We start from the raw sequence: 13,750 nt of genomic DNA, 5'->3' as shown, positions 1-13,750 counted from the left end.
GAATTGGACAGATCATCTAGGCAACAAATCAACAAAGTAACCATTATTCAGAAGGAGAGAAGAAATCTAGGGTGATTAGAGGGGGGAGGGAGAGACGGATAGGGAGAGACTGCACAAGGGGCATAAAGAATAATTATGATTTGTGACAATATATATGCTAGTAATATTGATTTGATCAACATATCTCAATGTTGAACCCAAAAAATATGTATAATCAATTTTGATTCAATAAATAAAATAAATTAAAACAAAAAAATTAGTAATCAGAAGAGCTAAATAAATAGAGCTTTATTTGTTTTGCAGATTGTAATTTAACCTGGAAAATTATGTAAAAAAATGAAGAAATAACTAATTTTTGCTTGAAAAAGTTAACCACATTTAATTGCTAATACAGTTTTATTAGTTACAATAGATATAATTTCCAATATATACCATTCAAACACACACCTTCTTTATGTGCTTGAGTAAAGACATGGGAGTATTTTGCTTAAGAGTTTCCAGGTCTCTTTTAAACTAGCTTTTCCAGTTAATAACTTGGAGAATACAGCACAAAAAGCTGCCGAGCCTTTTTTTTTTTTTCTTTTTAAATATCTATTCATCCCTTCAAAATTCCTTTTGTGGCAATGTAAGAGCCCACCACAGCAAATAGTTGTAGACAATTAGCCCTAGAAGAGCCATTTTGTAGAATACAGCTTTAAGCAGAATGCTAGTATCCCTTCAAAATTCCTTTTGTGGCAATGTAAGAGCCCACCACAGCAAATAGTTGTAGACAATTAGCCCTAGAAGAGCCATTTTGTAGAATACAGCTTTAAGCAGAATGCTAGCCATAAAGAAGTCTTTTTGTAACTTTGACTCACAGCCTAGCTCATGGGTAAACAATGCAGAACTTAGTGTTTAAGAAAAGCAAGGTAATAAAGCTAATCAGTAACTTACAGAACTAACCATTCGTCCTTCGAAGTCACAGCTTGTTCCTGTCTGGGAACAAGACGACATCCAGCTTAAGGTGAAGAGTTACAAGACTCCCATGAGATAATGAATAGCCCGGAGTCTGCAAGAGTGCATGTAGCAGCCCCTGATAGGAATAACCTCCCCGTTTTGTTTCCCACACTCTTCCCTTTAAAATTTTGCTGAGGCTCCTGAGCCTTTGACAGTTTTAGTCTGACTGTCTCCTTAGGTGCTGGTCCTGAAACTAAAACTTCCAGTCCTTGCATCAATATTTGACTTTGAAGTCTTTTGTGTTTGGCAAAAGGGCAGCCAAACTTGGTGGCTGAAACAGCACTATGCATTTCTAGGTGGCTCCACCTGCTGAAGCCTGCTTTTTCCAAGTAGAGACTTTAATTTTCATTTTCCACTTCTCCATCCTCTGCTGACTCCCTTGAATTTTTGTTTCGATCCTCTGACTTCTTTTTCTTCTTTGCCTTTCGTTCTAGGTTCAACTGAGCAATCTCCTCATTTTTCTCTGTTATGTATTTTAACTGCCAAAAAAAAAGAATTTTATTTATATCTGGTTATAAATCATTTTATAAACCTAAAAGTAATAATAACTACACCCTCCCCAACCACTCCCACACAAAGAATTTGAGTGGAAAAGCCTCTGTTACATTTTAGAGTTAAATTCAGCTTCAAGATTTTTTTCTAGAAAAAGAAATCAACTACAAAAATCAACTCACGGCTACTCACATATCTTCCAAGTCATATACTTCAATGTAAGAGTTCCTTGAGTAATCAAAAAGATGAAAAATTTGAAGTTTACAGGAGGTATGCCAGTCCCAAAGATGTTCTTCAAAGCACAAGTATAATCAATGCCCCCTAAACTTATCCAAATAAAATTTACTGAGCAACTACTATGCCCAGTATTAGGGATACAAGGTAAATAAGACAAGGTCCCTGCTCTGACAGAGAACTTAGTCAAATCCTCATATTTAGCTACATTCTTCAGTAATGAGGTCTGTCAGATGAAAAAAATTAAGAGTTCAAAACAAAAACAATCTTCTGAAATAAACAAATATGCAATACGTAGATGAAATCCCAATTAATATTCTTACATGAGTTGAAATGACCATTCCTTTGCAAATGATAGAAACTGTTCACTGAAGCAGAGCAGGTAACAGTTATGTTGCTGCACAGACTTCATGAAGAGAGAAGAATGTCTTCCCATGATACAGAGAATAACCAAGTGCCTCAGCTATTTTACTTACGAGTCATTTCATCCTTAACCCTGACTTAAACTTCGGAGAAAGGATATTAGAAGAGGAGAGATGAAGGGCCGGCCCGTGGCTCACTTAGGAGAGTGTGGTGTTGATAACACCAAGGCCACGGGTTCAGATCCCTACTATATAGGGATGGCCGGTTTGCTCACTGGCTGAGCGTGGTGCTGACAACACCAAGTCAAGGGTTAAGATCCCCTTACCGGTCATCTTTAAAAAAAGAGAAAAAAGAAAAAGGAAGAGGAGAGTTGAAAAGAGAGCATGATGAAAAGAGCACTGAAGTCAGGGTTAAAAGGTTACGGTTCGGCCATCAGCCAGAAGGCTTCATATAGCTGGCTTTGAGAGCTTACCTAACTTCGGTTGCCAAGCCTGTAAAATGGGGCTAATAGGCTATATTAGTAAAAAATCCATACAGAGTAGTAGTGAGGATTAAATAATATATGTAAAATAATATCTATGAAAGCCCCTGTAAACTGTAAAGTAGTATACATGTTATTTATTGAGCACCTCCCGTGTGCCAGGCACTAAGCAACGTAGATGGAGTACAGAACGAAGACAAAAAACCCTTCCCTCATGGAGCCCACATTGTAGTGAGGCTGGTCAAGTGTTTTAACTGCTAGCATTCAACTCAGTCGGGAAACCTCCCGGGTGTCATGGGTGTGCCACTGGCCACAGCCACTAGCCTGGGATGTCACATAATCTCAGGGTACCAGTGTCTTCACCTGGAAAATGAGGGCTTGGTCAAGTAGATTTCTGGACTTGAAAAGACAGAAAATGTGCTTTTTCCTGCACATCCAGCCACACAGATACTCTTTCCATACAAAATGACTCTTCTAAGGCTAACTGTCTATACCAGGAGAACTGTGGGCACCATAACAAAACTATCCCTATAGATTCTAGCCTGTGACCAGGCTCTGACATCATGTGGTAAATAAAACATGGGACCAAAGTTTTGAGATATTACAGAAAAAGCAAATTATGAAACCCAAAGAGTGCTGATAAGAAAATTTCAAGTTGGCTTATTAGCAGGATCCATCATAATGAAAGAAAGACTATAAATTATAGGCAGGTCTGAATGGTTCAAGCATCTCTAGTTTTTAATGCAAGGTGCCCTGGGGAATAACTTCATGGCTTCAAGTGATTAATTGGGAATAATGTATTCTGATGGGAAAGGGGAGTGAGGAAAGAAATTCATCTCTCACCAGTGAATTACTCCTCCTGGCTAAGAGCTTCACATCTTCTGTGTTAACTGTACTTCTTTTTGCGTGTCTGTAGAAAGGGCAGACACAAGTCACCAAAATGTTTGGTATTATTTGAAGTTTTGATGAAACACAAAAGTTCATGGTCAGACTTCAAACTAGCAAGGATCTCTAAGTAGCCCATCTTTTTAGATTAAGGTCATTAAGCAACAGCGACACAAAAACGAGTGAAGTTATAGCCAAGATACCAATTAAATAAAGAGACCAGGAGAACACAGCAGCCCATCTGTCCACCTTCGCCTGAGGGCCAAGGGTGTCTGAAGAATAAGAACACAGAAAGGAGTCTGAGGAGTAATAACCCTTCCAAAGGTGACTTGCTTAGTCAGTGGTCGCAGCAAATACCACAGAAAGAGCAAGACCAGTGTACAACCTGAGTGTAGAGAAAATGAGTCTCATAATACAAAGGTCACCTCTACTTAAACAGACATTAAATAGAAGAACAAAGACAATTTCCATGAAGCATGGCTTTATTTATATCAAGATCCTGCAGCTCTTCTCCAAGGGCTAAATTAGAGGGAAACACATATGCAGATGCCTCCTAGTACCCCATTTCCCAACAAGCCGTTAGTGCATTCCCTCCACAATGTCCTAGGTAGAACAAAGAGCATCCTTTAAACTGGAGTCTGTTTCTTGCTCACAACTTGGACTCAAATTCTCATTCCAGTCCTCTATCTTTGCTATGAAAGATAATTAGAGATAATAAGCTATATTCAATAACTTACTACTCTGGCTGGTTGGATAGCTCAGTCGGTTAGAGCACCACCTTGTAGCACCAAGGTCAAGGGTTCAGATCCCCTTACTGGCCAGCCACCAAAAAACTTCTTAAATTTATTACTCTGATTACACCTTTTCTTGCCATTTCTAACCTCTCCCCCAAATAAGTAGGAACTTTATAAGCAGGAATAAGTAGGAAACTTTGTATCCTTAATAACTAGCAAATTGGATGGTACACAGAGCTCTCACCGAATATCTGCTGAATTAAAGATAAAATCACACAAAACTTATACTTCATAATTTGGCCAAATTAATCCTTCACATCCTGCTAAATGTACAAATATCACGTCATCTCAACATGAGTGGCAATATCTGCTTGTCATGAGATTATAGTCATTTCAGGAGATAACTTCTAATTAGCAACTGCAAGGACCAGGATAGAGGAGAGAGAAAAAAAAAGTCAGACAGAAGGTGACATAACAGGAGCCACAAAGTACGAGGCCAGTCCACAGATGTCCCGGGTGGAGAATATTAAGTGCCACGGACACAGTGGTGCACAATCGGGCTGCTCTGTCTGTATTTCTATTCTTCTTGAAGTATAGTAAAAGGAATGAGTTCAAGGAATGAGCATAGTGACCTGTTTACAGAGTAAGCTTATCTGTTCACGGGAAGTGTTTAGGAAACAAACTCAATCCTCTCTACCACTTAGCTGGGCATCTGGTATCTAGAAACGGTTAACACTTTCCTAGATGGAGGGGCAGGTATATCCTATGCCAGCCACTGCATATCAGAGACTCTCCTAAGTCAAACCTCTCACTCCAGGGAAAATAATAAAGCAATTTTTTTACTCTAGGAAAAATAACAAAGCAATTTTTCATAGAACACTCTTAGCAACACAAATTTTAAAGACTATTCCCAAAATATTCCTCAAATTTATTTAGTATAGAATATCTTCTTCAAAATGTTTATTTTTTAGCAGCTGACTGGTACAGGGATCTAAACCGTTGACCTTAGTGTTACAACACTGTGCTCAACCCAACTGAGCTAACTGGACAGCCTTTTGATCTTTAACATATTAACAATATTAGGAGAACAGAGATTTCAAAGCTAAATAAAGGAAATTCATTTGGAGCTGACTTTCCAAAGTTTGCAGGTGAATCAATTATTTAGAATTTAAATTTGGGACTGGACTGTTAGCTCAGTTGGTTAGAGCACAGTTATAACACCAAGGTCAAGGGTTTGGAGCCCTGCACCAGCCAGCCACCAAAAAACAAACAAAAATTTTTTAAATTAAAAGAATTTAAATGTGTTTCCTCATAGGAACAATGTTACAAATACTGGTTAGGTTCCCAGGCCAGCCTACAAAAGACTATTTAATATACGGTTGACCTAAAACAGTACTATTTCAGATTTCTCAAACTGAGATAATCATAGTCCTCGGAGTAGACTACGCAATAGGAACAACTCAAAGCCATGGGTAAGCAAAGTTGACCTAGGAATATCAGTTTTATTTTGCAATAAACTTTAAAATAATACTTTCTTGTACGAAAGCAAACTGGAATATCATGAAAATGAATGTAAAATTCAAACAAAGGATGAATCTTCAAAGAAAATCTGCACTTGTGAACTGTGCCAAGAAGAAGGGGGTGCACTGCTACCCCTGGCTGTGCCTAGACCCATGAAGGGCATCCTCACTGGGCTCTCCACTGGCTCAGGTTCTCAGTGAAGTATGGGAAGCACTGGAGCACACAAGACAATGCAGAAGATGAGGCCTCTCTCTTACAATTAGGAGAGCTTCTGACAGCCTCAGTCTCTAAGTGTCAGCCTTAGAGAAGAGCAGCTGACAGCCCTTCCAAGCTTACAGTCTACGTCACACACACCACTTTCCCCCTAGTGCCCAGCAAAAGAATATTGACCTTTTATGTAATTATAAAAAACAAAGAATGTCTTAATATCTTAAAGCTTAATGTGTTACTGTACTAAAAATTTCTCATTTCATTGTTTCTAGAATTTTTACAAAAGTATTTTAAATTTCATTGTCTTTTTCCACAGCAAACACAGAAATGGGAAGTAAAGGTGATAAATGTATTTCATGGGGTGGGGAAGCGGGGGCATACATGAGGGGCAACCGCCTGAATTAACAATGAATAAGCCATATGAGCTATCAGCATCCCATAATATTATCTTATCCCTTTTGGCCAAGTTGAAGATGCTAAGCGGTTTTTAGGGACTAATATATAGAGGAATAGGAAAGATTTAGAGCCTGCCCTCTGAGAACCTACTGCTTTAATTCATTCAAAATACTCATCCGAGAAACAAAGAGCTAATAGGAGCAAGGTGAAACGTATGGGGTGTGGGACAGGCTGGCACCAAATCAGAAGTGGTAGCAAATTAGAAAGCTTTAGCTCTTTCAGGCCTTAGTCATTCAAATTGCTTCATAAAAGCAATTCATTGCAATTGTTTTCAATTACCTGCAGTACTAATTGAAGAGATGAGCATAAATCACCTATAAAAGCTCAAGCTTTACCAGCTGAAAGCAAGTCACCCACTTTTCAAGGAGTATGTCTTACTCATAACAAATGTGGCAAATGAAAGCCTCTGCCTGTCATTATCTGAACACCTGCAAGCAATTACTGCCACAGAACACAAAGTGGCCCCACTCCACAGAGGGGCTCGACACCCAGACACCCGGATTCTCAGCCCCCAAGCAATCAACCCAGCCCCAAGACATGGTTTGTAAAATAGGCATGCCATACACATTCAGAGTCCTGGAGATGTTATTCAAACCTTTTTAACCCGGAACTAAACAACTTGGGTTCTTTAACAAAAAGTACTTGGAAAACTTCAAAAAATACCAAAACCAGTCTGAATCGACGTAATTAAAGCAGACATTATGCTCTTGCAGAATCATGATTAGAGATGAGCATCTAGAAAGCACACAAAAAAATGAATAGCTAAAGCGCTCTTGAAATACACCACCAGATGGAGAGTATCAATAGAATGCAGACAAACAGCAGTGGATAATCAAGTTCTCAACCCACCTTGCAAACATTTCAAGGTCTTTAGCAAAATTTTCTGAAAGAGAAAAAAAAGATACACTTTAGCTACTCTTACCTCAATCGTACTTCAGAAAAAGTGAAATCTTGATTTCTACAGTCTGTATAGTGACTAATGCAACAAACCCCTTTAAAGGGGAGAGGAGGCACTTCAGGAAGCCCCACCATTTAATAATAGCCTTTAGCTTTCTTATTCGTTATGACCTCTTTGTCCTTCCTGGCACCCTCCACCCTTTATTTCAAGCCTTCCGTTAATTGTGACTACAACTTTGGTTTCCAGAAACTATCCTTTAACTTTAAATTCTGCTACAAGTTAGGGCTTATGAGAACATTCATTTCCTCTGAAGTCAAGCAAATATCAATGCCACACGTTCAGCTGTCAAATCAACTACAGGCGATATAAAAATGTTATAAAGCACTGAAATAAATTTAATGTTTAGTGTTCCAGCCATCAGGGCAGTTTAAAAAACAATAAGATAAAGGTATTAATGTCCCAGTATTAGTGTATAAGAAAAAAACCACTTCTTCCCATAAAATATCCAAATCTTACAGCCAAGACAAGAAGTGTGTCATGAAGTGTCCTATGATGATGTGCCGTGTGGCTGAGATCTGCCCACACACTGCTCCCAAGCACAATAAACCTTTGGCATTTCTATACATATACAAGAAGAGCACAGCTTCATACCACACTGTCGAAAAGTCATCTCCGAAATTGCTGCAATGGTTTGTTTGCTGAACTGTATCTCTTTGTCTGATGCAACTTCCTCACAAAGACAACCGACTGTGTAATGAACTGCTGCCTTTAGCCTCTGGGGAAAAAAAATCAAAATACTTCATGGGTAAGGTTGCAACAGGCTTTTCTCACCTTAAGAAATCAAGACCCAGGAGACAGTCCACTCAGCCTAATTCCTTCAGCACCTTCCATAATGGCTGAATGACTTCTCAAGCGTACTAATAAACTAATGAGACCCTCTGGAGTGTGACTTGTAGAAACACTACCTCCTAGTTAATGGTTATGATTTTGGTCAGGTAGCGATAAGGAATTATGATGGTAGGGCAGCAGGGAGAGAAGTCAGGCCAGTATTTGCCAAGTACCTGCGCGACTTTACTGGGTCATTCCACAACTCTCTGCCAAGTTCCTATTGAGTAAAGGCATATGCGAGGCATTTGCGGAACCAAGGAAAAACCGATGGGATTCTGCCCCTAAGGCGGTTAATCAAGTAAATACAAAAGGATCCCACCCCTTTGCTGAGCATTCCTTGCCAGGCCTGCAGACCCAGGCCTGCAGCTCACGAAGGACAAAAGATCAGAGCGACACCAGAAAAGGCTCGTGAGGGCACACCTGAACCTCCAGTGATTTGGAGGTTTGCGAGCCCACCTCAGCAGGGCCCTCACTGCTCCTCAGCAGCCCTTTTATTTTTATTTTTATTAAACCTTTTTTTATTACTCAGAAAAGCTTCATTTTTTAAATTTAGCTTTCTTACTCTCTGCTTGTGCCTTCAACACTTTCAACGATTTTCTGCTCCTCAGTAAGGAAAGAGCACTTGATCCTGTCACAGACACATTTAGCACACATGGAGCCACCACAGGTCCTGCTGACATGTTTTTCGTTTTAGACAACCTCATAAGAACTTTATGTCTCACAGCACAAACCCCTCGAAGTCTGCCTGGACACAGGCCACATGCAGATTTTGGTGCTTTCCCAACCTTCTTGGTATAAAAGTAAACTATGCTATTACCAGGGGTTCAGGACAACCTAGTTTTGTTAGAGGCTGTATTGTAGCAAGGCCTACAACAGTATGTCAGATGCTGGACCATTCTGAGTGCAGCTTCGAAGCAGCCCCCAGATCGAGGGGTTTCTGAAGATGAAAAGTAGGGGACTTGTTCACCACCAGCCTTCCTTCTGTGCTCCTAACCCCTACGCCAGCTCAAAGGACTGTACCTGAGAGCTCCAGATTCCCACAACTCCTCAGATGGCGGCCAATTGTGAAGAGAACAGACAGCATTCAGCAGCCCTTTTAGATACTGAAAAATACATCTCTTCCCCACACAGAGGAGTAAAAGTACCGAAAAAGGAGGAAGAACCTCAAGACACAAGTAAAACAAGCTAAGCAATGGTCTCAATCACATGTGAACAAACTTCTGTTGAGTTCCTGTCTGTGTGCTCCGTCTCTGTGCTGAAGACAGAGCTAAACTGGACATGGTGACAGCCAAACCAAGACAGCATAACATCTACCAGCAAGTGTTCACCCTATAGACAAGATGAGGAAGAACTGCAAAAAAACATAAGTCCAGAACCCCAGGGTAGAGGCCTTTGGTAGGAGTCAAAGAACCTGGAGGGACAAGGACTCTCCAGGGTAGCCTTGTTTAGGTATGGGTGGGGCTGGGGTGCAGGACACAGATCTTTCTGAATGCTCTTCACTCCAGGTTCTCTCTATCCCTCATTTCCCACCCCCTGCCTCCTGAGCTGGGCTAAGTGCCTTCCTCAATACTGCAGACATCATCGCACTTAGAGGCTAAGTCAGTAGACTCTAAGCTCCTCAAAGGCAGGACCCTGGCAGTTTCGTTCACTGCTGTCTACCTAGTGCCAAGGACAGTTGATTTAATGAATGGTGAGTTCTATGGGCTTGCCACAGCTGAGGTTCAAATTTCTCAGCCCATCTTTGCAGCTTCATTTAAGCAGTAAGCATTTATTGTTCTACCCAGAGCCAGGCTCTTCTAGAGGTTAACAATACAAAAATAAAAAGGACAGGGGGCTGGCCAATTAGCTCAAATGGTCAGAGCCTGGTGCCGATAACACCAAGGTCCAGGGTTCTTTCCCTGGTCTGGTCAGCTACCAAAAAAACAGCCCCTGCTCTCAAGAAGTTTACATCTCACTACACCTTTGCCATGAATGGACTCTTCAAAACCAACAATGTCATGAAAAACAAAAACAGGGTGGAGAAGCGATACTAAATACTAAATACTAAAGCAGCGCCCAATCCTTGATTGAATCCTGGATGAAGGAGAAAAGATGGCTAAAAGAAACACCTTTGGGACAACTGGGGACAGTGAATATGAACCGTACATTCGGTAATAGGATTTTATCAATACTAAACTTCCTGAGTGTGATCATTTATTGAGATGATGTAGGAGAAGGTCCTTGTTCTTGGGAGATTATCTGCAATTAATTATCAAATAATTCAGGGGGAAAAAGCAAGGCAGTAAATACAGTAAAATGTTAACAGGTGGACAGAGGTGAAGGACATCGGGCGTTTCCCGCACCATTCCCACGGCTTTTCTTCGGGGCTGAACGTCTCAGCTGAGGACGGGCTAGATGGCTGCTGTAACAACGCTCCGCTGCAAGGAGCTCCCAGGCCCGAGCTCATTCCCGAGTTTCTTCGGTCGATTCTCTTCGAGGCTGCCACTCCCGTCCTGCTTCTCACCTCTCCACAGCACCGCGATGTTGTCGTGACTCGGCCGCCTCGTATTCCCGGTGCTGATTAAAGGCACGACCGGGACACCCGCACCTACCCTGACGGGGAGTCACGCTTATTCCGGTTTTGCGTGGCAGAAAGCTGTCCGGCCCGGAGCCAGCACAGCCACACACCGGCGGACCCGAGGTTAGAAGCCCCGTCTGAGGAGGGGCTCCGGGCCGGCCTTCCGGGCTGAAGCCGGGCTCTGCGGCGCAGCCTCCTGCTCTGCGGGGCGCGGAGCTGACGGCTCCTGCCCGTACCGTGCACCGAGCTCAGCGCGTCACCTGGAGTCTCCTTCAATGCCCACATTCCGCCCTCACAACAGCCCTGTATGAGAAGGGGAGGCCGAGGCGTAGGCACAAAGCCGGAAGGTGGCCTCCGGCCGACGGACCCCGGAGCCTGCCGAGATTCCGCCTCCTCAGGAGCCGTAGCAGCCGGGGGCCCATCCGCGTTGCCGCGGAAACCGCCTCCCAGCACTCCCCGCGGCAGCCGGGCCGGCGCATGCGCAGGCGCGCGGGGCGGCCGAGGCCCCGGAGCCTTTTCCTCTCCAGAAACTCGACGGCGTCCTTGCCCAGCCCAGCCGGGACCCCGTTTCCCTGTACCTGTTGGTAAGAAAATCGCTGCTGCTCCTCGGCCTCCTCCTCCTCCTCCATCACAGCGCGCTGACGCAGGCAGGCGCGCGAGGGCAAAAAGAGGCGGCAGCCCGGACGGCCCGGTCTGATTTTCCCGCCGCGGAGCCGGGAACGGTCCGCGCGGAGGGACAAAGCGCGTAGCTCCTCCTCCCTGCCTCGTGCGCGCCCCCTGGCGGCGGCTCCGGGGCGGGCCCTCTCGAGCCCCGTCCTGTGCTTCACCCCCGGAAAGTGGCCGGGAGGGGGCGTGACCACCGAGGTCAGTGCTGCACCCCAGACCCTGACGCAGCACGTGGCACGGTGCTCAACAACCAGCGCTCTGCAAAAAACGCATGTTTGTAGGTAGAAAGTTTGTTACAATAAATATGACCGGCATAAAGGGTGGATAGCCCACAATTTACAAACAGTGAAACGCAGTGTTTTTTTTTTTTTTTTTTTTGGAGGTTTAACAGGGGATGTTTATGGGAATTCCAGAACTGCTAATTCGCTGCTTTATCCAACTGAGCTAACAGGCCACCCCTCATCTGCTGCTTTATTTTGAGAATGGCTTTATCTACAAAGCAGCTGATGCTGTAAGTGGTATTTCAAGGGATCACAATCAGATTTGCAGTAAACTCCATTTTTCTGCCATTCCAAAATTTTCTTTTAAAATGATTTTTGATAACTTTAAGGCAGTCTGCTTCTGTGCTGTATATCTACTTAAATATGACAAGCCTGAAGAAAAAGGATGATGATAACTATCTTATGGATGATATTGTCAGAGATCCCAAAGCAAAAAGCCCCATCCCAGAAAATCTAGAAGCTTGTTTCTTCTCAGGCACTTTTTACATGAATGAGTCCAGATTGGATTTTTGGAACATTTTCTGTTTAGTGCCACTACACACCCAGCCCAGTGCCGGGTCCCTCCACGTTGTCTTGGAGACGCAGGGTCTAGGATAGATGTAGACTTCTTGGTTAATTCTAGGTGTCAGCTTGATTAGATTAAGAAATACCTAGAAACCTGGTAAAGCAATCATTTGGGGTGTGTCTGTGAGGGTGTTTCCAGAAGAGATTACCATTCAAGCATGAGTAGAATAAACAGGAAAGGTCAACCCTCCATATGGGCGCGCACCATGCAGTCCGCTGGGAACCAGGAGAGAACAAAACGGATGGAAGATGAATCTGTCTCCTGGAGCTGGAATACGCTGCTGTCGTGTCGGTGGACATCAGAACTCAAGACTCTGCAGCTTCTGGGTTCTAGGACTTACACCTGCAGCACTGTTAACTCCTCTGGTTCTGAGGCTTTCGGACTAGGACTGAGCCACGCTACCAGCATCCAGTTGTAGACGGGCTATTGTGGGGTTCCTCAGCCTTCACAATCATGTGAGCCAATTCCCCTAATAAATCGCATCTCTTATATTTATGTATATATCCTGTTCGTTCTCTCTGGAGAACCCTAATACAAGCTTGGACTCTTCTTGGAGAGTTACAGTCTTTCAGGTAGTTCTCAGTCTAGGGAAACCCAGTCTGGAGAGCTTTGGTCACACTAATTGAATCATCACTCAAAAATATATGAAAGGCATCATTTGTCTCCTATGGTATAAGTCATGTTGCCTGAGACTCCATTCATGCCACTAGGAGGGTCCTGCTCTTCAGTGGATTCACTAGTATTCTGTCACTTACATGTCACACCCAGACTCCACTCATTGTCTCCTTGCCTCAGGGCCTTTGCACAAGCCATACCCTGTGCCTGGAACACTCTTTCCCCTTCTAAGTCTCCTCCCCGGCCCAGTGTCCTCTCCTGCACTTTCTACTCATCCTGTGGGTCTCTACTTATTTGTCACTTTCTCTGTATATTACCTCCCTAGTACCACAGATGGTCTGGCTTAACCAACAGAAATGTGTCCTCTCACTGTTCTGGAGGCAGACGTGCAAAATCAAGGTGTTGGCAGAGCTGGTTCCTTCTCAAGGCTCTAGGGGAGGATCCTTCCTTGCCTGTTCCAGCTTCTGGTGGCTGCCGGCAATCCTTGGTGTCCCTGGATTTGTGACCACATCCCTCCAGTCTCTGCCTCCGTTGTCACATGGTGTTTCTTGCTGTGTTCCTCTCTGTATCTTTTCCAAACATCATACTCTTTATCATAAACTTCATATGTGTATAACTTAGGCATGCCTTGAAAAATCTACCATCATTCTAATAATTTTTTTTTTCTTTTTATTTTGGCAGCTGGGTGATAACAGGGATCCAAACCCTTGACCTTGGTGTTATCAGCACTACCCTCTCCCAACATCAGTCTTTTGTGGCTTCACTCATACTTTGATGACATGAGCAAGGGACTTCTTTGCTGAATTAAATAATAGTATTCATATACTAGGAGAATATTTCCTCAGTTTTTCATGCTATGTAGAATGTAAAGGCTACAGACATGATACACTTTCAAGTTTAATCTGCAT

The 13,750-nt window shown here is 43.1% G+C and overlaps 1 protein-coding gene across 1 annotated transcript; it reads right to left on the bottom strand.

Moving 5' to 3' along the window:
* Positions 1 to 413: 413 nt before the first annotated feature.
* Positions 414 to 11,391, bottom strand: CENPS (centromere protein S). Its single transcript, XM_063106869.1, has 5 exons — positions 11,294 to 11,391; positions 7,922 to 8,045; positions 7,222 to 7,255; positions 3,410 to 3,476; positions 414 to 1,475 (listed from the first exon to the last, which is right to left on the bottom strand). Exons 1-5 carry the CDS (start codon positions 11,342 to 11,344, stop codon positions 1,335 to 1,337), a joined length of 417 nt encoding a protein of 138 aa, XP_062962939.1. The 5' UTR covers positions 11,345 to 11,391; the 3' UTR covers positions 414 to 1,334.
* Positions 11,392 to 13,750: the final 2,359 nt, after the last annotated feature.

This window comes from Cynocephalus volans, chromosome 8, assembly GCF_027409185.1.
Source record: "Cynocephalus volans isolate mCynVol1 chromosome 8, mCynVol1.pri, whole genome shotgun sequence".
NCBI lineage: Eukaryota > Metazoa > Chordata > Mammalia > Dermoptera > Cynocephalidae > Cynocephalus > Cynocephalus volans.
The sequence above is the reverse complement of the archived record's forward strand: the minus strand, read 5'-3'. Positions and strand labels throughout refer to the sequence as shown.